General features: G+C 40.0%; 1 protein-coding gene across 4 annotated transcripts in view; it reads right to left on the bottom strand.

The window, feature by feature from the left end:
• ZMIZ1 (zinc finger MIZ-type containing 1) overlaps positions 1-25638 on the bottom strand; it is a 348375-nt gene that overhangs the window by 133956 nt on the left and 188781 nt on the right. For all 4 annotated transcript variants that reach the window (XM_032695347.1, XM_032695349.1, XM_032695346.1 and 1 more), the window contains exons 4-5: positions 23356-23465; positions 5926-6039 (exon numbers count right to left, since the gene is read on the bottom strand). In XM_032695347.1, coding sequence (XP_032551238.1) covers positions 5926-6039; positions 23356-23415 — 174 coding nt within the window. In that variant the 5' untranslated portion in view covers positions 23416-23465. The remainder of the gene's footprint in view (positions 1-5925; positions 6040-23355; positions 23466-25638) is intronic.

Genomic DNA, 25638 nt, shown 5'->3' with positions numbered 1-25638 from the left:
GAACCCAGGCAAGTGTGAAGTCAGTGCAGCAGCAGATACCTTGTCAACGTATTAGCATTAGCTCGACTTGCTGCTTTTGCAGTCTGAGGCATCCTGTTGTGGAAACTTCACATTACTCAAAGATGCTATTCTTGTATTTTTTACTTTTTTTAGTATATATGTATTCTTAAAATCAATTATGTTTTCCACAGCACATCAGACAAGCTAAAATAGATTTCTGTATCATGAAAACTGAACAGATAGCTTTTTTCCCTTAAAATGATCTAAAAAAATCTCAAGTCCCAATTCTAGGATTTCCTAAAGAGAAACACAATTCGAAAGATTATTGTACCAGGTATCAGTATCACTAAAACATGAAATTATAGCAGTTTATCACAGCTGACTGTTATTTCAGCAACTCTCATCAGCAGTACAGAGATCTAGTAAGAAGTACAAGCAGCACAACAAATTTAAGTGTAATCCATAACCCTGAAACAGAGTACAGCTAGGACTACAGCTTTGTGTGTTATTTTTTTAATTTAAAAAGAAATATTTCTCTCACAAACACAGGTGGAGTTTCACACATTTGATGACTGAGGTAGATTCAACATCTGGAGAGGAAAACCTAGAACATTTAGGATGGGGGGGAGGCTTTTTTAATAGCTGTTTCAGCATAGTTTTTTGTGGACAAACTAGGGTAGGAAATGCCATCTTTTGGACGCAAAGAGAGACACAGATCCTAACCACAGTGGTCAGAGACCACAACTTTCACTAGAGAAGCTCTGTTACATGCAGTGCTTTGACCAGGAGTCAGCTCAGGTAAGCACACCCCGCATACTGAATTCCTCCCACTGTCCAAAACTGTTGTAGTGCTGGATTTTAATTTCTTAGACTAAGCCCCTAGGTACAGTTACAGAGGAACTGCACACAGCTCTGCTTCTCTCACCCTTTTATTTCTCTGTTGGACACACTGAAGAGCCCTAAAGAACAATAAACTCGGTGCCTTGTAACGCTGAAGCACAGGAAGAGAACAAGGCAGTGCCTTTACTGTCGTTCACTGAAGACAAGTCTGTAAATCTGTCCGTTTTGCTCTCAGCTGTCCCCTCATTTCCATTTCTGCTGCAGCACCAACACAAATGTTAGCCAATGCCTCCAGGAAGATCATTTACATGTTAAACTGCTTTGCAAGAGCAGATCCATGGGACGAGACTAGAGTGGACCTGAGAAGAGGCAGGAACAGATGAAACAACCCTGTCCAACCCAAATAGGCTTATTTTTTTTCAACTGCTGTGTATAACTGAACCTGTTTCTTTCAGGAGACCATTAGGTAATGCCATATACAGTATATTTTTAGAGAATAATAGTCTTAAATTTATCAAGACTATCAGTCTTGCCATAATGTAATCTAGTGCCAGAATCAGAAATTGTTAATAAAAACACAGCTATATCTGGTTTGTGGAAAGTGGAGGCTGTTTTAATTAGCTCCCCATAACACTATGCAAGAAGTAATATTACATACCAAAGAGCACCATATCCATTGCAGTTTCAATAATTTATAGAATCAATGATTTCAATTATAATTTAGTTTCTGGTCTACAGACTGTTGTAGTTGATTTGAAAATAACTACTATCGAAAAATAACACCTAGCTTTTCTTGGCCAGTCAGAAGAGCTTTTATTGTCTCTGAGAAAGATCATAATTCATTTGCATGACTTCAATAACAGCTGTTTAAGGAAACCTTTCTGTAGCTTGTAGCTTGCAAGGAACAAAACAGATTCAAAGCTTACCACTCTATGTTTGACTTTTTATTTATCTGTTGAAATGTGTTTTCTTTATAAACTTTTATTACCCACTCACTTTGGTGATTTCCTGTAATGGGTAAGTACAAAAAGTTAAGCTCTAGAATTGGTGTCTGCCAGAACTGTTTGAACATAATGACAATGCATATGCAGTCACATATGTTTTGGCCAGAAGTGGCTCAGCTTTTAGGGCTTAGTTCATGGAAAAATATTTTCCTTTTATAGCACAAGCCATTGGCTCACCTGTGTACCTTAAACCTTCTCTCTTTGACTGCTTACACTGCAAATTATTGAGAATTACTCCAGTTTTATTTGTAGGCCTTGAGAGCATTAGCCTAATTTCCTTACCATAAACAGAAATTATTTCACCTCTAAAACAGCAATCATTTAAAGGATCCTATATAACAAACACAAAGTATTTAACTAGTTAAATGAAGTTTACATACCTTAGCTGCTGTAACAAATCCTGAGTTTGTTTCTGAGATAAGAAAAATCACTCCTATTATGCTGCCTACAACATCACTGGAGCCCATAGTAGCAAGTGTAGCTCCAGTAATATCAAGCTACCTGCTGCTAATAGCCAGTATGTTTACTGTGCACATATTATTCTAAAATAGAAAAAAAAATGACCAAGGAAAACCAAACACTAGACACATACTGCTGTTCAACACTTGCTGTCTAGCTAATGCATGAAACTTTCAAGTCATCGAGATTTCCCTAAGTGCTGGCATTTAAGAAAACCTTCTATAACAGCCTATATATATATGTGTGTGTGTGTGTGTATATGTATACATATACACACACACACACAAATATATGTGTGTATATATATATATATATATATATATATATATATATATACACACACACACTATATATATTATTATCAAAACCAGCAATTCCATAAATGAAGCTGGAAGCTTTTCTGCTAATGCCCAGGCAGAATATTCCGAAGATCAAACTTCTGCATCTATCCAGGGTGTGTAAGATGCAGGCGACAGGAATAAAAACATACAGGTGTTATTAAGTGAACCAGACATCACTTACAGTCCTGACACCAAGATGGGGTGTTGGGTAAACAGAACAACTTTCTAGGAACCAGCTCTTAAAGCATAATTTCAAGACTGTGAGCATATTTTTCTTTTATTAATAGGATTAAATCTAATTGGTTAATTTTTGCAAAAGACTACAGATAAGACTTAAATGATGCAAAGAATTGTTATACCAGAGGTACCATTAAATTGGCTATTCATAACACAACAGGTCAGTTTTGATGCTCTGTCATTACACCTGGTGCATTTGAACTTTCCAGTGTGTGAATGGATGGCCTGAACATTCCTGAGAGAGCTTGTCCTTCTGCAGTCATGACATATTAATATGTTTCAATTTGGATTAGTATATATTGTGTTATCCACTCATAGGACATGATGATTTCATATCCCTTGATGGTTCCAGAACAGTTTAGCATACCACCTTTTCTCTGGTCAGACAGTTAACAGAACAGAATGTCATAAAAAATAAAAAAAATTATTGTGAATACTACAGAAGGGAAGCCTTATAAGCAAGCAAGAATTTTTAGTATTTGTAGACTTTCCAAATTAAATGCCTTTTGGAACCACCCAGCTCAAATGTTGTAGTGATGGGAGAGATTACTTGCTTTAAAAAGTATATCCAAATATATGGAATTTTTAAGGGAATTTGGTTTTGAAGCTCATTTTAAAGATTGGCAAAATAAAACAATAATCCTGTTGCAGTGGTTGAACAGACATTCATACTGATTTTTCATTTTTCTTTTAGCATAATCCTCACAAAGAAGGACACTGATAAACCTATTCAGCATTAAAGAAAACTTGTACCTGGTAGTATAGAACAGGCATCTAAGCAAGCTGATGTTAAAGTTACTCATGATATTCCAGTATTTCAGCTGTCTTTTACTAATTTGCAACTTTCTTAATAATTTCTCTGGAAACAGGCTGCAGTTCTATCATGTTTGTTAAATAAAATACATAAACCCATTTTCCTGTAAGAGAACAACAAGCCTGAAAATATACCTTTCAGAAAGAAATTACATATGTGCAAACTCAGATAGAAAGAATTCTTGTTAGGAGTAAAATGAAAATAAAATAAAACAAAGGAGACTTTGCCCACCGCACTGCTATTGTATTAAGAAGATACAGGAAGTACCAACTTCTTGGTACTTGGGGTACAATCATGCAGTTAAGCCTGTTTGAAGGGAAGCAGGAAGAGAGATGTCCATAGTGAGAAATTAAAGAATATCTTCCCTAGAGGAATTTTAAAATTAAGAACAAGAAACATACTCATCACGGTTTATATGCATTCTGCAAATCCCATGTATTTATCTAAAACAGAACAAACCACCTGGTTAAGTTCCTGTGTTATTTCCTTGTCAGGAATATAATGAGATTACAAACTGTGATAAAGATGCTGCTGCCAGTCAGTCCTACACTACAGACAGTTCTCTCTCACAACAAGCTTGGGAAAAGGGGACACGCCACCCTCTTCAGATTTCAGGGAGAACTATGAAGCAAAGCAATACATGAGGTTCAAATATTAACAGTATTTAGATAGTAAGATTTTTTTCTTTCCTTCTTGTCAGAAGAAAGATAGTATTTTCATTTCAATACACTGAAAACAAGGTATTATGTGTTTTACCTCACTAGTTTTCATGGAACTTTTCCTGCTCACTTTCCGTACACTCCGTGAACAGAGTGAGTCACTGGCAGTCAGACCTTATTTTGACCCTGCACTTGGGCAGGGCTGCAGATCTGCTTACGTAGGAAGAAAAGGTTGGAACAGCAAGGAAGTCGCAGGTCAGATTTACACTGTTCTAGCAGGGGGCTGCAGAAAAATACTGTGCACAGGCTGCCTAATTATACTTGAGGTGAATGTCTCCTTTCCCAAATACTACCCTGAGAAATGCTAGCAAAGTTTTAAAAAAGCATAAATAAAATATAGGTTTGGTCATACCGGATATTATGATCTTTTTCTCATAATTGATGTTACAGATAACTTTTACTTCAAACAGAATTGTTAAATATCCTATCTTTGGAAAATATTAACATTTTAACTTCCTTTATTTCATTTGTTCTCTGATTGGCAGAATGATATGCACCTCCTTATATCACTGCATTTATTCTGAATTTTTGACATGGAAATCTGAGGGATGCTATACACTAGAGCACATTAAGATGGAGCCATTCCTTAACATTTGGATTTCTGGCAACTAAGTCTCAGTCTTAGTGTCTGCTTTACATATATCAGCTACGCAGTGCATGAAAATAATCTACGTGCTTCTTCCCCCCCAAAAATACAATGATGGTTGCTTCATTAATCATTTTAGAATTCTGCTCTCCTTTGTGACTGTTTATTTATATCAACTTGTCTGGCAAATTGCAGCGAAGCTTTTGAACGCTCCCACTGCAGTCACAATTTAATTCTTCTAAGGTCTTGACTTCACGTAACAATTTTGTACTGCTGCTGCTGGGTGCGCGGGAAATAAAATTTTCAAAACAAAAAATGCGTATTTTAATGCATTATAATGAAGTTGCTTTAGGAACTACAGTGGTCTTAATAAAAACTGAATGGAAAGAAAAGCACTGAAATCAATAAAACTGTTGGAATTAGTATGTCAGGATTAGACCTGCAGTCAATATACGTAACAAAGTAAGCTGAACAGGTATGTCAGTAACGCTGTTTAGCTGAAAGCACAGCTTACTTAGAATAGAAGACAAGTAGTCCTTCAGTCCTACCAAAAATGCCAAAGGAAAATAAATACCTGAAAAGTCCATTAACTTCATAAGAACATGGCTCACTTAGCAATTTCAAACTATGAAATAAATGTTGTATGTGCATAACAAGTAACCTAGCCTGCGCATTTGTAAGTAATCTAACTAAAAAGGTTTATCCCTTTCATGCTTTAGCTTCTTGTTACTGCATCTTGCTTCCTGTTAAGCAATAGAGTCAAATAAACCATTATTAGGGTCCGGCTTCATTTGTTTAGGGTAAAATGACAAAAAATCCCACAAAACGCAGACTCTGAAAATCAAGTTCCCTCGGCCACGACAGATTGCACACAGTATAAACCACAACCAGAATAGGAACCACCGTCACAGTGGAGTGGACATACCGTCAAACAACCCATCAGGCTCTGCTCAAACGGCCTCTGGAAGGCTCTGGGGTCTCCACACCAGTCCAGGAGCTCTGTTGCTGCATTATGGAAGTTTGCCGGGTTCTGTAAGTGCTGGAAAGGGAAGACAAAGCAACACGGTAAATAACATACACAAGGGCTCACATGTTCCTTTCTACATCACATCATTGCAAAGGCCGGAAAATAGGAACACCGTGTAATTTGAAAGCAAGACTTTAAATTGCACTGTGAATGCAGAAAATCCTACTTCATTCTTGTTAACACAGTCTTCTGACATGAACTCATTAATTAGAGGCAAGCTGTAGCTGAAATACCAGAGCTCCCCAAATTCTTTCCTCCATAGCACCACCTCTCCCACCTGCAAATCATAATGGATTCTACTTGGAAATCAAAACTGTCCAAGTCCAAACTGAGCAAAATTTCAGTCTTATGATCAGTGTCTTTGCTGTGGGCTAACGCCCCACTGTGGGAATATGCCAGCACAGCCATACCTTCCAATAGTCAATATTTCAATCTTTGCTGCCGGTCGATGAGGCAAATATGACAGCGACAGGGAAAAGCTCATTTCCTATACTGATCCTTTCTAGGAGCTTTGGTTTCGGTTCCTCATAACGTATCATCATGAGCAATTTGGCTGATCAACTTCAGCATGATGAAAAATGGAGGATTATTTCTTAACTAAAGTGTGGTGGGATACTGCCAAGACTTGAAGTGTTTTCACATGCACAGAAGGCACACAGAAATTTCAGAGTGGAACCCTATCCCTCCTGAACAGGGTGGCAGGATTTTGAGAGAGAAAAAAAATACCTAGTTTTGTTCTAAAATTTGAGTGGGAAAAGGAATTTTTTTAACTGTCACATTAATCTCTGCCTTTGTACTGAACAACCTGTAGTCCTGGTTTTAGAGGCATTTAGTAAACTTACTTGATACCATTATTTGCACAGTTATCCCTCACTGTCTACATTACCAAAGTATTCCAACATTTTAGCAGGAGTAGAGGGAAGGCACAGGAAAGAAGGAGTTAATTTTACATCAGTTATATTGCTACTAAATTCTCCAGTTCTGGTGATGCTAGACATTTCAGTGAAAACGTCAGAAACGAGAAGAAAAAAGAATATTTATGAATCGTTGGTATCTTTTTAAATAGTAGTTTTATAACTCTTGGAATTGCTGAGAAAAACATGAAAATGATATGAGCGTTTTATCCTGAAGGCACAAATCCCAAAGGCATAATTTTTAAAATATATAATTATTTTTGAATCAGTTGCGTAATTTGGGAAAACATGACTACTCATTCCTAAGCATTTGGATGAACTATAACGCTCACAACCTATTTTTTCCTCCCCTCATCCGCTCATGTCTGAGAAGTTGCATATATTAACTTCAAGACAAATGAAAGAATAAAATAATTCCTCCCATGCCAGGTTTTGAGAAGTTCTCGGTTTGTGAGCTTTTGGATCACATTACATTGAATAATTCTTATTCAATGAATGCTCTTGGTCAGAGGTCTTGTTTTAACAAGAGATGACTGACATGTGGGGCATGGATTTTTAAAACAATAGCAGAACTTGAAAAAGCAGACAGGCATTGTGCAATGAAGTTTTCATCCTCTGCTCTAACAACATGGACTACAGTTCACACTACTATCCAGTGACAGCTTTAGCTGGGCTGTATTTCAAAATGACATTTCTTTGCCAGCTGATCATCTAATTGTTGGAGGAGTCAACCTGTTGTGCATACAAATTAAAGAGAAGAATCCAAGTCAATAAATTTAAGGAGTCATATTTTAAGGCTCCTTGAAAAAAAAAAGGTCCCATGAAGAGCCAGCAGTTTGCGTTATGAATCGAACAAGTAAAAGGTAAAAGGATGCCTTTTTGAAGGCTTCATTTAAACCTCCTGCCTGACTGCCTGACACCAAATCTCTCAGTGAATACTGCTCCTTCTACTTGCCTGTGCCAAAGCAGGGGTGACCTCAATGACTTGGTGTAACTGTTTGTTCTCTAACCCTCCATAAAGTTATTTCACTGCATCACAACTGAGCCCTGAGGCACAGTATCATAACCCACTTAAATATAGAGAGGATACTGAAATCCTGACTTCTTAAATGCAACTACCCAACTGAAACTCATTTAGAAACTCATTGGGCAAGATAAGCAATTCTGTTAGTTCCATTATAGGCTAAAAACCCCCCAAATAAAGCATAAGAAAAAGTTGTCAGAATACCAGTGGGTTCTGCCTCTGTGGAGTGGATTTGAGTAGGTTATAGGATGAGAAAAAAGCCGGTCCTGCAGGGACATTTCTTGCAATGTCTCATGCAGCCCTATCTGGGATATATTTCTCACAGCTTTCTGACCTTCTAAATGATTTTAAATTAAGGTTCTTCTCCAGCTTTTCTTTTTCACATTACAGAGGGCAAGGTTACTTTTGTGGAAAACAAGAAGATCCAGCACAAATCAAAGCATGAAGGCAGGCACAATTACTTCCCTAAGTTTTGCAAGAAGACATTCCAAATGCCTACTGTGATTTTTATTTATTGACAACTTAAACACTGTACCTGTGGCAAAAAAGCCCCAACGTCATTCACATCCTCACAACAAAAAGCCTGCCTGAGAAGTATATTACATGTACTATATTCATTGAACAGGAAATTAAAGAGATTTTCTCAGCTCTCGATCCAAGAACAGAAGTACAAAACAAAGCTTATGCCAGATCCATCCATCAGCTTTGTTGTGAAGCATTTCCCATGCATAGCTCTATCCTCTTCAAGTGAAATTATTGGCAGCATTTTGACAGAAGCAAGGCATGTGCCTGAAGAGTCTAGTCTGAAACTCTGCTTCATGTAAACAAGGGGGAAAAAAATCACCTCATTAGTAGATGGTTTAGAAAAAAGCGACAATGAACCGGATCTGGCTATGACACATCTTGGTTTATCTTCAAAGCTACTAGTGAAGGGCCACCTAACACCACCATGCTTACAAGCAGTCATGTTTTCAATAAGTGGAGAGAATTTGTATGAATAAAATCTGAAGCGGAGATGAACAAAGCCAATGAACTGAACAAAGGAGTTATTTACCAGATTGCTTTCTGTATCATTTGCTTTTTAGAAGGCTATTAGTGAAACATAACAATTTCTATAATGGAAAAAATTTAGAAGATTTTCAGTCTAATAATTTATAACACCCCAAACCTAATATTCCCTTAGCCTGAATGGAAATCGCAGAAGTACTTGATGCATATGAGTGTATCGTTATTGCAGGGATCACAAGGGACCCCCTCTGAAGGGACAGTCTCTCAGAGTCATTTATTTTAGATCTAAGGAATCTTGTGTTCTTTGTAGCTCTTCAGTGAACAGTCTGGTTTGTGGAATAGAGAAAACAGCAGAAGATTTTTGCCAGGGTTGACCCTGGCCAGATACCAGGTACCCATAAAGCTGCTTACTCACTCTCTCTGCAACTGGACAGAGGAGAGAGAAAGAAAAAAAAAACCAGCTAAGAATTCATGAGTAGAGATAAGGGCTGGGAGAGGTCAGTGACTGATTACCTTCACAGGCAAAACAAGACTCAAAGTGGGGATAGTACTTATATTTATTACTAACAGGGTAAGAGCCAAAGAGTGAGAAATAAAACACCTTCCCCCCATCCCTCCTTCCTTCCATGTTCTCCCTCCTCCCCCCCAGTGGTGCAGTGGGACGGGGAATGGGGGTTGTGGTCAGTTGTTGTTTCTGCCACTGCTCAGAGAGAGGAGTCCTTCCCCTGCTCCTGTGGGGTCCTTCCCGTGGGAGACAGTCCTTGATGGACCTCTCCAGCATGAGTCCATCCCTCGGGCAGCAACTCTTCCCAAACTGCTGTCCTGTCGTTCACTCCTCCATGGGGTGCAGTCCTTCATGAATGAGCTGTACCCAGGAAAAACCTGCTCAAGTGTGGGCTTCCCTCTCCACAGGCTGCAAGTCTCCAGCAGGACCCCGCTTCATCCTGGGCCTCCCACGGGGTCACAGCTTCCTTCGGATACCTGGGCTGCAGGTGGGTCTCTGCACCCCGGTGCTCCCCCATGGGCTGCAGGGGCACAGCTGCTCCACCATGGGCTGCACCACGGACTGCAGGGCCACAGCTCCGGTGCCTGGAGCACCTCCTGCCCCTCCTTCTGCACTGACCTTGGTGTCTACCTTGTTATTCCCATGTTCTCACTCCGCTCTTCCCTGGCTGAAATTTCTTCTGCTCAACAATCTTCTTTTCTTAAATATGTTATCACAGAGATGTTACTATTGTTCCTAATTGGCTCGGCCTTGGCCAGCAGCAGGAAGTCTGTCCTGGAGCTGGCTGGCATTGGCTGCAGGGGACAGGGGAAGTTTCTGGCAGCTTCTAACAGAAGACACCCCTGTAGCGCCCCCGCTACCAAAACCCAGCCACAGAAACCCACTGCACTCTCCATTTTACTATGTCCAAGAAGAGCGATCTGTACCACCAAACCCCTCTTCTGAGGACTGGGCTGACATTTGGCAGGGGGGGATTCCAGGGAAGATGGGAACATCTACTGCTGCCTGTGACCACCTCTGGCTTAAACGCTCCATTTACATAAAGAACAGACTGTTTTTGTAAATTTGTGAGGACATACAGGCAGAGGATGCAGGTACATTAGGACACAAATTCATCAGATTTTGCAGCAACTGTCTGTGCGCCTGTTCCATGGTTTACTGCCCTGTAGTTGCCTGGAGTGAGGACAACAACAACACTCACATTGACAGTTACACACAACAGCTGACACGTGGCAATTTTGGTCCAAACACTTCAAAGTACAGCCACCACTTGAAATTGTTACTCCCTTCCCACCAAACAGTGATCAAAAAGTCTTAACATGCAATAAAAACTCTGCAATGGGCCCAAAAATATAACCTTAATTCCACATATGAATTCAGACCCCTATGAGTTAAACAGGCATATATAATAAAGATCTTATTTTTCAGAAGGATACTAAAGCACAATTGAGTACTATCAGTCATCACACCCACACCAAAGTGGGTGCAAACCACTTCCGCCAGCCAAAGACTCAATATGACTTTAGAGACAGAAACCAATTATCCACATTGAAACATGGCAAGGACAACAGCCTTATCTCCTCTAAATATAGAAGACTGCAACCCACATGTACACTTGTGTATCTTAGAGCAGTCTAGTAAGTAATGGAAGAATATTAGTCAAAATTAAGAGCAATTATAGAGGCTTAACATTATCTCACACACATCAAGAAATGCTAACATGACAGCAATGGTATGGAAAGTGAATCATTTAAACACGAAATCCATATGTTCCAGTTTGTTACTATAGAAAACAAATGTAGAATTTCAATTTACAAATGACATCTCTGGTGAAAGATTTTTTTCCTCTTTTCTGTGGAATACATTGGACTGAAGGCACAGACCTAATTTGCCACAACTTAACCTATTCAGAATGAGATGTCATGCAAATAAGTTTTTGAGCAGCAAACTGCTTAACTATGCTAAACAAGTTACTGCATTTATTTACGTGATGTCGCAGCAAATTATGAAGGCTGACTCAAGTTGTCTGTTTGTTTTGCCGAGTTACGTCTGCTCTGTGTCTCACTCCTTGATTTAATTGAACTGCTGAAGATAATATAACTTATCACACAGACACTGTGCCATGTTGCTAGATTCTAGGTTAATTAACAGTAGCCTACAGTCACTGAATTTCTCACATGGTTAGCCACTTGGACCCTGTCTACTGTCTAGCTTCACTAATCAGCGAGTCTGGGAATTTTGCATTAGCGACAGAAAACACTGGCAACACAGGGAGCTTTTCAGTGCACAGAAAAAGAAAACACAGAGAGATGGTAGGTAGCCTTTTCTTTGCTCTGGAATTAACCCGTTCCTGCCCATCATGTGGCAAGGCTGCACGCTTGGCAAGCGTTCTGGTACACCAATTGGGGAAACTAAATCCAGGAGGCAGCTGCTCTCCTGCAGGACAGAAAGCTTGGGCTGCTGTTCCTCAAGCACTGCCAGTTAACGCAAGCAGCGGTGGCTGCCAGCCCTGACAGGCTCCTGTCTCCCACGGCTCTGCCTTCTCCTCCTGCTCTCCTGCACAGCACAAGAGGACACATGGCTGCATGGTGAACTAGCCTCATCCTATATAACAATTTGAGCTGCACTGGCTTCCCAAAAAAGCATGCAGTGCAGGTCCTTGAACCTGAGCACTAGCAGAGGATATAGCAGCAGTGTGAGCTGCTCCAGCAGCAGGCCACTCAGGTGCCCATAGGAATGGGCACGGGTTACAGCATGTAATTTTTTCATACCAATACTAGACTGAAGTTGACCTAAAACTAAGGATACATTTCCTTGATAATGCTTAGCCTCATGGCAAGCTGCCCCTGAGAGATTCTTTGCCAAACCACGTACTTCCACCACTTTCAGTGCCTCAGACCACACTTGCTGTTCTGACCATGAACCAACCCCCCAAATGCTGACTTTCAGTCATCACTTACAGTGAGGCTCCCCACAATCATGTGACCACACAATCATTAGACCTAACTCAAAGGAAGTGGCAGCAAACAAAAGGTAGGGCTTGGAAGCTACTGGGCCCTGCCCTCAGCAGCCGCTTTGGATTAAATGCATCATGAAACTTCTCCCAAAGGTGGAGCTATACCATCAATTTAAGAGGAAGACACAGTTAATACAGCATAAATACTCCTGCCTTACAACATCTTCCTTTTTTAAAAATAATGATACTTTCAATTATTTAAACTTAGAGAAATATTTTTGGTTTTAATATTCCTCATTATTCTCCATAAAACACAGTGCATAAAAAGAATGGTGCCGAAAGGAAAAACTGACTTTTGTTGTTCTGATATTGTACATATTTACTCTTGGGTTAATCCTCAGACGTCAGCCAAGTTTAGACAACAGGTTAATCTCTGTGTTCTCAAAACTTTGCAACAAGTCCAGTGATATAAAACTCAGTACCAAGCCCATCTTTTCCAAATGATAAGCCAGATATTCAGATGATGTAAAATTTGCGTAGAGCTCATGACATTTGAAATGCACATGTATACAACTCTGAAGTTCACAGGATCTGCTTGCCATTTTCAGCTGCGAGGATGCAGGTTTTCAAGCCTTTCTCCACAACAATGGAAATTAAAATTCTCATATGGTTGTAAAATCTAGGAATTTAATAACAAAACAAACCATGCTGTAGCTATAGAAATTTTTATATAAAAATAAGGATGCTCAAAATTGTAAACGCAGTAACCATAGTTCCTTTGGAACCAAACCAATTGATAATGGCTGATGAAGGGAGCAGACCCATGCCTACACGACTTTTCTAACTCTGGTGAATATCTGACTCTGATCCTTGAGACAAGATTTCATGACTAGGTGCTTTGGCAGATTCAGACTATTTTTTGTTTATCTTAATATTCATCCAGACATGCCTGCAATCACATGTAATGAAAATGCACTGTTGTACTGAAGGGGGGTGAAGAGGGGAGTAGGAAAGAAAGGGACCTGGAAAGAGAAAGGGCGGAGAGAACAGAAAGAGATTACATGCCCTTCAACTGAAATAACCCAGAAGCAGAATTATGGTGGTCCTGCATGTTGGGCAAAGGGGTTCAGCTCCCAGACAAAAACTAATCACCTCTCTTAAGAATGCAAACAGGATCCTGTCAGATGCCCTTGATACAGCATAACAGAGGGGAGACAAGGCTGGTCCCTGTGTATTACTCAGTGCACAAGTATGTTCCCACTAGACCTAAATTTGATAGCTCATTCAGCACCATAAGACCTGCAAATCAGCCAAGGCCATTTGCTTTAAGACATTAATAGAGCCTTTAGTACTTTAAAATCTAAGTAAGCTCTGTGAGTGAGCCCAACCACAGGCCTGTCTCCTCCTCCTATGCACAGGTCTCTACTCCAGATCCCCATCCATCAAGAACTCTCTCTCTCCCTGGCGTGCCCTCCACTGGTTGCCACAGAGTTCGGGGGGGTTACAGAAATACAGGACACTAACCAAGGATATGCTTTAAACATTGAAAATTACGTAACCTGAAATAGGTGGTTTCTCTATTTTAATTTTTTTTACAGTCAACTGTGATTACACACACTTTGCCTTATCCACAAGCAGCTATACTCATATATTAAAAACTCATCTGCAATGAATATTCAAAACAAATGGTCTTTTTCTTTTATAAGAGCATAGAGGGGAGTATTGAGCTATTTTCTGTCTTCTGGGAGTGTGATTTTTGTTTATCTGGATATGGTTACAGATAGTTCAATTCTCTACAGTCCCTTTCAATATCAAAGATTCTTTTATTTATCAAAAAATTAAAAGGCTCAAGCTGTGCATTTTGTATTCAGATAATCCCCCCCTCCCAATTTACTGTTTGGGAGATTGAGAGATCCCTAATTAATAGAATTATCTTGCACTTACATGGCTCATTCCATCGTAGGCTTTATAAATATTTTATTAAGCTCGCATTTTGAGAGGCACTAGATACACTGAGAGATTAAAACCATGTTAGCCATGCCTACTTATGAAAAACAGAACAAAAGGGAGTCACCTTTGCCCCCTTTGTCCATTGCAGCTTCTTTTTCAAAATAAAACAGTAAATACTGAGCAAAGACCAGCAGACTCTTAACATGAAGAAAACACTGGGCAAGAAAACACACGAGAAAAGGAACAAATAAAAAATACCAGCATCACTGAACTGCAAAAAACCCAAGCTGTCCAGTTATGAGCTGGAAGAGAACAAAATGTCAACTAATGCAGATTTCCATTGATGCTTCTCTCACACACTTTTAGTATAAAGTGTGTGTATAAATCAGTACTGGTTTCAGAAAAAGTAAATGCCTGGTAATCGAATAGCCTTGTTCTGCTGCCTGACTCTCCTATACAAGCTCTGTGAGGAAGATGCACATCTATGTGAATATGCTGGAGCAAAGGAAAGATATTGCAACCTTGGCTTGTCTGTTAGTTTTACAAAAGTGTTAGAGATAGACTAAACATTCTGATCCTCAAGCACTATACACAGAAGCTAGAAGAGCTAAAACAAGAATCACTCCCTAGATCTGCTGATCAGAATTACATCTTCCTGCTCTATACCTTTCATATCTACATAACTGCAGTAGATTTATGATATACTTAGATAAAACTTTATGTTAAATAAGGGAACATGCAGAAAATTAAACTTCTTTCATCGGAAACTACTGTTCCACCCCACTCTCACCTGCCCAAGAGAAAACTGTGATTTAAAGGTGTAAAGGCTGTGGTCCAGATCTGACTGAAGATGGAAATAGGGCATGCTAGTGGCAGTATGTCTTTACAGTAACCTATTGATTCTTTGTCCAGTCTTCATACTTCTTTTACCACCAGCACCTGGACTGCTACTATGTCAGCTGAGAGCATCGGGAACACTATGGTTTATAAAGACTGAAAGTAAAAAGAGGGGTCTGAATTATTTTTCCTCAACCACTCACAAACAGCGATTTTACAGGCTGAAAACCAGGAGACAAAGATACAGCTGTTTGCTCTTTCTCCAAGGCCATGCTCAGTCATGTAAGGCTCCAACCTATCTTTAAATTTGCAAATACAGCTCAACTGAATTACGAAATTGCTTTGCGTAACCAGTTCACTTGCTCTTCTTGGCAAGTGAAACGAGCCATTTTCCATTAGTATCTCCCTATCATACCATCCTAGCATGAGATGTCTCCATATGTGACTACAGCAACAATGCTGAGGCTTCTTTAACTTTATCATTCCAACAGGCATTGCAACGATACCAGAGCTTTCTCCTCTAATGCCCTTGTGATTTTCAGTCAGTAGTTTCAGTCCTAAATATGTTGACAAATCAAGGAGTTAATTTTATCAAAGCAGTGGCCATACGCTTAGAATACTACTGCACTGTTAGAATAATGTTTAATTATTAGAATAATACTTACTTAAATTTTTTTTTTTTTTTTTTTAATGAAAATAGGCTTATTTGTTCTAGACTTGCTTAACAGTCACCCTTAAAAAAAATCTGCTTTCACAATGTCTTTCAGTAGAAGATTAAGTGAAGGATTCAGGCAAAGTGGGGTGTCTACATAAATAATTCTGTTATGGGCCATTTTGTAATTTGAGGTACATATGAAAAGTTGGGGTTGGTGCTTTTCTTTCATGCAGTTCCTACCTTATCAAGGTGTTTTAAAGACATTATTGAAGTATTACATCATCTCCTTTACTGGAAGATTATTGTCAATAGTGCATTCTTTAAAGAGAAATAACACCACCCAAGAGTATAAAGTGAGCTGATGGCAAGGGAGGGGGGGAAGCACCAATTCCTCCAACTTATGTACTGTATAAACTTTTAAAATTTATTTTAAATAAATACACTTATTCATTTTCTAAATTTCAGGAGAATAAATTCACTGATTTTGAAAAATAACTAAGTCTTCAGTATACCCAATCAAACAGCAGCACATTTGTTGGACATATTTTGTTTCCCAGTTAATTTTTTTTTACTCATTTGAGTAATTTACTTTCTTGCATTGTGCTTTTTATAGCACTTTTTAATCAACAGACTTAATCTTTATTATTTTAATCTCTTAATCTTTGCAGAGCTAAAATCTCAAGGCGACTACTTAAAATGGCCACTACACAAACTGATAACCACTGTGGAAGATGCAAAATTCATGTAACCTATTCTCACAGGTCCTACCAGCCAGCTAGACATTACTGAGATATTTCGAAGTCAAAAGGAAAAATGCTTCCCCATCCATCTTTTTCATTTGCATGTGCTTACAAAACTGCCCACAGCACCTGTGGCTGTGGCTGTGTGACCCACTCCTGTACAACATTTAGGGCTCTTCTTGTGTAAGCTACAGAAGCAATACAGAGTGAACACCACCAGGGAGGAGACATCTCCTTCAAGAGACAGTGGTACAGGTCTGCATAGCTGAAGGTCTTACTATTAACAGTACTATCATCACTGCAAACAAGTTTTTTGAAAACACCTTCTGCTTTTACAGACAGGTAAATGGTCCTTATGTGCAAATGCTGTGTAAGTCATCCCACTATGGATTTGCTGTTGCAACAATGCACACGAGAGCAGGAACTCGAGTAGCAAGTGCACATGTACGAAGGAAGAGCCAGAAAAGGTATGACAGAAGCTAGACATGTGTCACATGTTCACTGCACAGTCTGATCCAGCTGCTGACAAAAACGACTTCTTATGCTCATCTGACACCAAGGCGACACCACGGATTCAACTTACAGATTTCTAGAATTTTCACATACTCATTCTTATTTACCAAATTTTAAACAACAGGCCAGATTGGTTAGCTGCACAGAAAAGAAAAAAATTATACCAAATATTGTGGATACTAGAGGTCTTCAGTGTAAGTGTATCTTCCATTTTGAAATGGAAATGGAAATACTTAGAATAATAACAAAACTAATATTAAGAATACTAATACCCCAGGCCCTTGAGGACAGGTGCTGCAGTAAAGCAAGCAACGGAACTGAGAGTGGGAAAAGTGAACCCACCACAACTTTACCATTCCACCTCACAATATGATGGCTTATATTCCTCCCACTGGAATCTTGTCAGATAAACAAACCAGCCAAATACTGCAAACAACAAGAAGGTGCTTTCTTCCCCCACCCCCTTAGAAGTGCTTCTAGCAAGTTGCCTCTTTGCTCTTTCCCTTGTGGCTTCCCTACAAGGATGCAGGATCTAATAGGGCAGGAATGTTGACTGACAAGTCTCTAAATGGACTAGAGGAGCCAGGAAAGCTGGTCTGCTGTCAGTTTTTCCTACACATACTTAACTCTAGCAGAGGAATATTCCAACAGACTGAGCACAAAAGAATTTGTGGCTATACGTCTCAGAAAAAAAAACCTCCAAAAAAATACAGCTACTAACACGGCATTGATGGACCATTCAACCAAAGAACTGTAAGACTTGAGGCCCATCAAATGTCTTTTTATGGAAAAGGTATTTTTCACCATTAGCCTTACTGTTATATGTTATTTCGTATTTTGCTGTTAAAAATCCCTGTAACACTTTAGACTACAACCAAAAAATGTGTATCCTAAATAAACACGCCCTTCATAAGAATACTTCTCATTTTCAAAGTTCTTCAAGAATGAAATTTTCATGAAGTTTTATTAAAATCTTTTCAGCTGTATTTTCACAGCAGTCCTTGTTAACCAGTCCAAAGTATACTAAAAATGACATGTTTAGGACTGCTGAGCATTTACATGAGTCTGCAACAATAACACTGAAGAGCAGAAGAATTAGTTCAAACATTTCAGCACGTAAAAACAGTTATGCAAATATACAAAGAATTCTATTTTCCTCTGAATTGCAAGCGACCAAAAACCCAGTTGCTGAATGATGAAAGAAATAGGCCTGCTTGTTTCCAATTTGAGCAAGAAAATATCAACAAAACCACACAGCAATTACAACTTCTAGCATATCTCTCTGAATGGCTGGATAGGCATTATAAAGCCTTGCAACTGCAGCAATTCAGCAAGCTTTCTGGAAGGAAAGAGGGGAGAAATGCTAATCTGTTTCTAGAAATCAGCTGTGTGACGTGTGCCTCCAATTAAGTGGGGTTGCCTGAGTGATCCAGCATCATTTGATGATATTTCTCAATGTGTCCTGATGTACCGTGACACAAGCAGCAGAAACAACTTCCCCTGTTCCCACCACAACCTAATACTTCTGACACCAGAGAGCCTTTTCATGCTTCCCCTTAAACTGCTACTAAAATTTCAGCACAGCTTTAGTACAGGGCCTGATAACTGTGCTCAGCGTGGCAGGAAGGTATCACACAATCATTCAGAAAAGGGGCAGCTTCCTTGTAATTGAAATATAGAAAGATTTTTTCCATCTTCCTCTTTTCAAGAATTTCAGAAGAGAGATAAGGAAACTTTACAAACTGACAAGAAACAGAAACACAAAAGCTAGAAGTCCCTAGATTTAAAACAGCTATAAGTTTTTCAAGTGATAAGAATAGAGAGACGTGACCCAACTCAGTGATTTTGCCTGGTATTTGCTTACAAAATACCTTACAAAAACACCTTAAAAAACCAATGGGCAGTGTTTCGTTAAAGCCACACCTGTGGTCTGTTATGAAGAATGGTTTAAGAAACCCAGTCCATTCTTTTTGGGATTTTCTGTGCTCCTTCAGAAGGCTGTGCCTGGGTCCTGGGCAGAAGGGAAGCTCTCAAAATCAGCTCTGTGCCCATCTGAGCCAGCTCCTACTGCCCTGAAGCTCCATGGTGGACATGGTGCCAGAGCCACCCAAGCCACAAATACTCAGAACATAAACAGATTATTATTGCAGCCTCAAATAGGGCACTTCTTGGGGGCTATCAGACCTTCGCTGTGCACAAAAATCATTCTGTGTTTTTGTTTGTATGGACAGAGTTCAAGAAAAAAGCCTGCACCCTGAAGATCCAGCTTCCTTCAACATACCCTGAAGAGTCTCCTGTGCCATGAGAAACTAATTGCATGTATTAGGAAAGCCTGTTACTTTGGCTTTTTCCACTGTACATCAAAAAAGCTATGTTTGATTTTAAAGCACATACACTTACAAATACTGAGGGAATAAGCTACAAAGAGACCACACAAGCTGTTCCAGCCTTCCACAGAAGTCTGGGGTTTTTTTAAGCATAAATACACAGCCACCTCTTCGGTTTGCCCTTTCATCTATTCTGGAACACTTCTTAACACACACTTCATTTCCTAACTAGCTGATCATATACAAGTTTTGGGTTTGTAGCTTTAAAGCACTAAAAAAGATGAAGGTAAAACACAACCTTGATCCTGGAACAGAAGTCAGCAAGGATATTGTGGGTGTCTCACAAGTCACAGAGCTGGGAAGAAAGAAGCCTGTCCTGACCCTGTGTTGAAACCTGATCTAGTTAAAGAGGCACATGGATTACCATTTATAGCATTTCTCTGGGGCTGGAGTGAGGGGTAAGAAGGGCGGCAGACAGCTCTCAGTCTGGCTGCATGACCACTGGCTGCCAACCAGGTTATAAAACATGCAGATGCTGGGCACCAAGGAAGGATGGCTTTCCTCCCCAAAACAGTGCACTCTCTACACCACTGCTGTGTTAACCACTCCAAAAGTGTACGTGCCTTCAGGAGAACAGCTGTGCTGTTTGTTCACAGGCTGGGAAAAACTGATAAAAGATGAGACCAGAAAGAAAAGGCAGACAGATTTTTGTCTGACCCTTCAGTTAAATCCCAGAATTCGTGAAGATACATTTACACAGCCATGCAAGGTACTGCTTTGCTCCCAAAACTACCATGTACATAACAGCATGCAGTCCAGTTCTCAGTGGGTGAATTCATTGAAATTGTTCTTTCTATTACCATGTTAACTTTGCCAGCTAATGACCTGTCTCAAAGAACAAGGTAAATGTCTCCAAGCTGGAAATTTATGACCCTGTGACAGACAGGTGAGTGTCCTCCAAAAAATCTAGTCAAAGTAAGTTTGTCTCTTTCTCCACTATAGCAAAGGTAACAGCACCAGATTTCAGAACGATGAAAAAGCAAATAGCAGTCTTGATGCTACCTTCTTCAACAAAACAAAATATTAAAAAGAAATAAAACCAGTCATTCCTCTCCAACAAAACTACAAATATTGCCACTTTCACAAAGCTTTCTGTGACATATTTTTGGTGTTCAGCCACTGTCTTGGTTAACTACACTTTGTCATGAGCTGAAAACAAGAGTATCCCTCTCCTCTTACTGGGCCTAAACAGAATGGAGGAACCATGCATTCACAAGCACTCCCAAGCAGGATACCTCCTCATCAGGCATCCTTTGCACTCTGACAGAACAGAGCAGCTACACAATCATGCCCCTGGGTCCAGCAGAAAACCCTGAGCTTTTTTTCCAGACAGATCAAACAAAACAGAGAATGCTACACAAATGCTAGGCAGTCTGACCTTCCTCCCTCCCCCTTGGCCTTCATAACTGAAGAAATATCCTAGCTGCACATGTAAACCAGCACTTTGTATAAATGAAGCTAGTGGTTTAACAGAGTACCCCTTATATAGGCAAAAATACCTCTTTAAAATTGAAAGAAGTGTAATATGATATTCTCTTATCTAATTAAAATAATATAAATTGTGTACAGAAACCAACAGCTCTAGAAAAAGGAACAGAGTGGCATCCTCCATTTGTCTCCACATGACGTAAAGGTCTGTTCTTACAGTTAGAAGGTCAAATTGGTCTGCAATTTAACATTCATTCTTCATTCTATGGGCTAGGATGGCCAAAAAGGACACCAATTTGTGCCAGTCAAGGGCACTTTTTCCTGAACCAGATAGCTGTTCATAATAAACTGGTATGAAACCCCCAAATTCTTATTTCCCTCAGGCCTCTAAAGGGCCATCAGATGCATTAACTTTCATCATAGAGGGGTGAAAGAGGGAGAGACACCACAGACCAAGGCTGGATTATGACCAGCAATTCTGCAGGAACAGATTCCTATTTCTGCTCTTTGACCTATGACCTGGCTTTGTTTGATTTATTCTGAAATCCTCTCATATAAAGGAAATATATAGAGAAAAATCAGCTGGGTTAGGTGTGAGCTGTATTTTTTTTTACATCACCCAAAGCATCTGCGTGGCCAAACTCGCAAAACCCCCACACATTTCTGCATTACAACACATTCTAGAAAATATAAACTTCCACTTACATCTAGGCAAAGATGGTAGGTAAAACATAAGGATGGAGACTGATGAAGTGCTAAGAGAAGAGAAATATACAATCACAGAATCAAAGAATACCTGAAGTTGGAATGGATCCATAAGTATCAATAAGTCCACCTCCCTGCTTATCAAAGAACTATCTAAAACTAAATCATATGACTAAGAGCATCATCTGGATGCTCCTTGAACTCTGACAGCCTTGGTTGTGACCACTTCCCTAGGTGGCCTGTTCCAGTGATGGACCACCTTCTCAGTGAAGAACCTCTTCCTAATGTCCAGTCTGAACTTTCCCTGATACAGCCTCATTCCATTTTCCTGTGTCCTATCACTGCTCACCAAAGGAGGAAGTTAGCACCTTCCCTTTCACTGCCCCTCTGGAAGAAGTTGTAGATAAAAGAAAAAAAAAAAGTATAAAAGTCTAGACTGATACAGTACCATTCCTACGCTTATTATTTATCAATTCCTTTGATTTAGGGTGCTTGTGTCTACAACACAAATCTGTGAACAGAGAAATGCTGTACTCCCTCAAGAAGCAATATGCACCTGTCCCAGAGCACAAGTAGGCAGGTAGGTTTTTAATTTAATTAATACAAATAAAAAACTAAACCAGCAGGACTCTGGCCTCTAAACATGCTGTGACCTGAACTGAGAGAGAAAACTGCTGAAACAACAGGGAAAAACGATTTGGGAACATTATTAGCTGGAATAACATATTTCTGTTTTTCCAACATAATTCAGAAAATCTCAACCACTCTAAAGAGATGAACTTTGAAGCTCATCTCCTGGATCCAGCTGGGATCTTCAAAATACCTGTGTGCAATTTGCATTTACGTGCCTGAATGCTGCATGCATGCATTGGTTTAGGGATAAACACATGAACTATCAACACGAGAAACCATTCTCTTGCTCACCTCCTCTACAAAGGACCACTGCTATGAAAGTTCTGTTAGGATTCTTGTATGTAGGGGGATATATACTGCCTACAACTCCAGAGAGCAAAGCTCATTGAGAAGGGTAAAGCAGGGAAAGATGGCCTCTGCCTGTTCCATCCTTGCCTTTGTAGATTCACTTGGTTATAAAAGCATTTGCAAGCACAGTTACAGTGAGGAAATCTGTGAGACTTAGATCTCATTGCCTTTCAGTGAATTATAAGGGCCCTTCAGAAACAGATGCTTCTGAAAATTTCACCTTGCAAACAGAAGTTTTTACAATCTCCATGCAAACTGATTAGGTAGCACTCTGAGCACTTGGAGCCATGCCAACTGTCCAGGTTCTGAGTCTCCAGGCAGTGCAAGTCTCAGGTCAGCTACTGGATTAAAATCAAAACTGGCCCATCGAAATTGTGGATTACTGTGCTCAGAGCACTTGTGTGATGGTTGCCTGCTGTGACCCCTTCAGGACAGAGCTACCAGGACTAGCAACACTCTGCTTCCAGCTGAGACAGATTTGTTGACTCTCCAGGCTGAAGATTTCTTAGAAAGGTGAAAGGGAAAGTTTGGCTTTTGAGGTTTATACACCAGCTCTCGCAGCAGATGTTCCTGTCTTCCATGAGACTTAATGTCCCATTTCTGCTGCTCTCCTCCCCTCTAAAGGGCAAGGATATTCATTAAGCAGTAGGTAACAGTAATGCACAACACCCTGCCATGCAATACCCAACACTCATCTGCAGCAATGACCTCCACCTTCAGCTTACCTGTTTTATGCACTGCAGCCGGTCATTGGTCTGCTGTATGTGCCTGTCCATAGAATTCATTTTGATTGTCTCCACTTTCTTCTACCTGAAAGCCATTAAAATCCCTCGATCTGCAAGACAAAAAGGACAGTAAAGATCACTGAGCACAGTCCATACATACACTTCTACCACCTTAGCAGTTGAACCGAGCCACTTGCAAGAAACCCCTGAGCACACTGGGAGATAAAATAATAGTAATCCAAATAACAATGACAGCCTGGCCTTTGCAAGGACAAGGGCATGGGGATTCTTCCTAATCTTCCTCTAAGAGAAAATACCTCCCATAAATATTAAATGAATCAGATATGGCAGAGTATTACATAGCCAAAAATAGCACAAAACGTGTGTCGTGAAGAATCTGGATTTCTGTATTGAAAATAAAAGCGATGGGTACACTTTGGACTCTCCTCCAACTAGCAGATCTATTTAATGAGCCCTTGAAATGGCTGAGATGACAGTGCAGGAAGGACTGGGATTCACAACTCAGCCCAGACTTTCAGAATGACTAATGGCCAGATGTACAACCCAGCGTATATGGAAGAGGCCTGATGTTCAAACCAAAGGCCTGAGCAGTTCCTGCCTTCTAGAAAAATCGTGTTCTTTAAGGTAACTATAGCCAAACAAACTACTTGTTACTTCTGGAAAAACATGTCCTACAGTCTTTAGGTCCATTTCTAAAAAACCTCTGTAAAAAGGCAAATTAAAGCTTTCCTGTGACTTTAAAAAAAGACTCTAGAAAATGGAAATGAAGGCTCGGAGTGGTGTTTGGAGTTTTAATTCATGTTGCTACAGCTGTATGAAATCATCAAATGAAAACTGGCAGCAAGTTATAACGATCTAAAGAGCAAACTCGCAGTCCTCTGGGCCCACCACTGATGCTCCCCATGCCAAGCAATGTTTGTGGACACAGCTTGGCACACACTGGTGCCATTGAGATGGGCCCTGCTCCACAATACTCATTAAAACTTTTTCAAAGCCATGCTTTACATCACACTCCATGATCACACCTAAGTGGCTCTTTGTCAAGATAACAGTGTGTGTCTGGAAGCTAGAACCAGGCCTGTGAGATGGGGAAGCAATAGGCAGTAACTCAGCACACACACAACCTGCCAAATTTGCCTTTTCCCTCTCTCTTATCCCTTCCTTCAGACTGAGGTAAGGGGTTGGCCATGGCACAAACAGCTCTACTGATCTGAAAGGCAGGGATGGCTGGAATGCCCCTCAAACTTGGAACAAGAACAAGACACTTAAAGTTCAAGTAAGTGTAAGCAAGGCTGTCGGTGTGGGCATGGTTTGCATTTCACTGGGCCCCTTCCACACATTTCCCCTCTCTTGCCTTACCCTATGATTTTCCTTTAGTGGCAGAACAGCAGATCATAAAGACACCATAAACCAACAACTACTCAACTGTTTCAATCCATAATTCATATTACTGAATGGTTTGCAACGTGACTTCTACTTATTTATGTTTTGAGTAGAACTGCATGGGACTCCAGACTCTACCTAATAAGCTGATCAGATTTAAGTGCTTTTTTTCTAGAATTCACTTCTCCAGGGCACAGAGATGTTTCACACATATATATGTATACTCTGCTGTTTCAGTCACTTTCATGGCATCTAAAATGCAAATTAGAATGTACATATTGTACATTTGAAACTTGAAAAAAATATTTGCCTAAAAATTCCCATATCCTTTTACTGGACAGATTGGTACAGTCTAAGAAGTTGTATCCTTACTTTAATGAACAGTGAGCGGACACAGATTCAGAAATATGTACCCAAATGCCCTATTTATATAGAAGTTTATACCACCACAGGCAAGGTCCCAGACTCACACAGAAACCTCTACCTCATGAATCTCTTCAGGGGCACTGAGCAGTTTGTTATTCAGAGCGCTGTTCATGACAAAACTATTTTCCACTCCCCCCATACACAGAAGAGACAGCAAATTTTTCAGATAGTTGTTCGATTAGAGAAGCTGGCTGCTCACCACTCCTGTTACACGACTCAACATCTCTTCAGTTAAACAATTCCAGGACTACTCAACCCCCTGGAGGAAAAGAGTGTTCCCCATGGTGGGAACCCTGACTGCATGGCTCTCACAACAAGACAAACTCCAGACCACAGCATCCATGTGCATCCCACACACCCAAGCTGCCTGAGATTTCTGTACCTAGCTGATAATGTTCTTCCATGGCTTCTGCTGGATTAGTCTCAGGGAAAGAAATCTTTTCTGCTAGACAG

Source organism: Chiroxiphia lanceolata, chromosome 8, assembly GCF_009829145.1.
Source record: "Chiroxiphia lanceolata isolate bChiLan1 chromosome 8, bChiLan1.pri, whole genome shotgun sequence".
Classification (NCBI taxonomy): Eukaryota; Metazoa; Chordata; class Aves; order Passeriformes; family Pipridae; genus Chiroxiphia; species Chiroxiphia lanceolata.
This window is presented reverse-complemented; position numbering and strand designations above follow the sequence as displayed.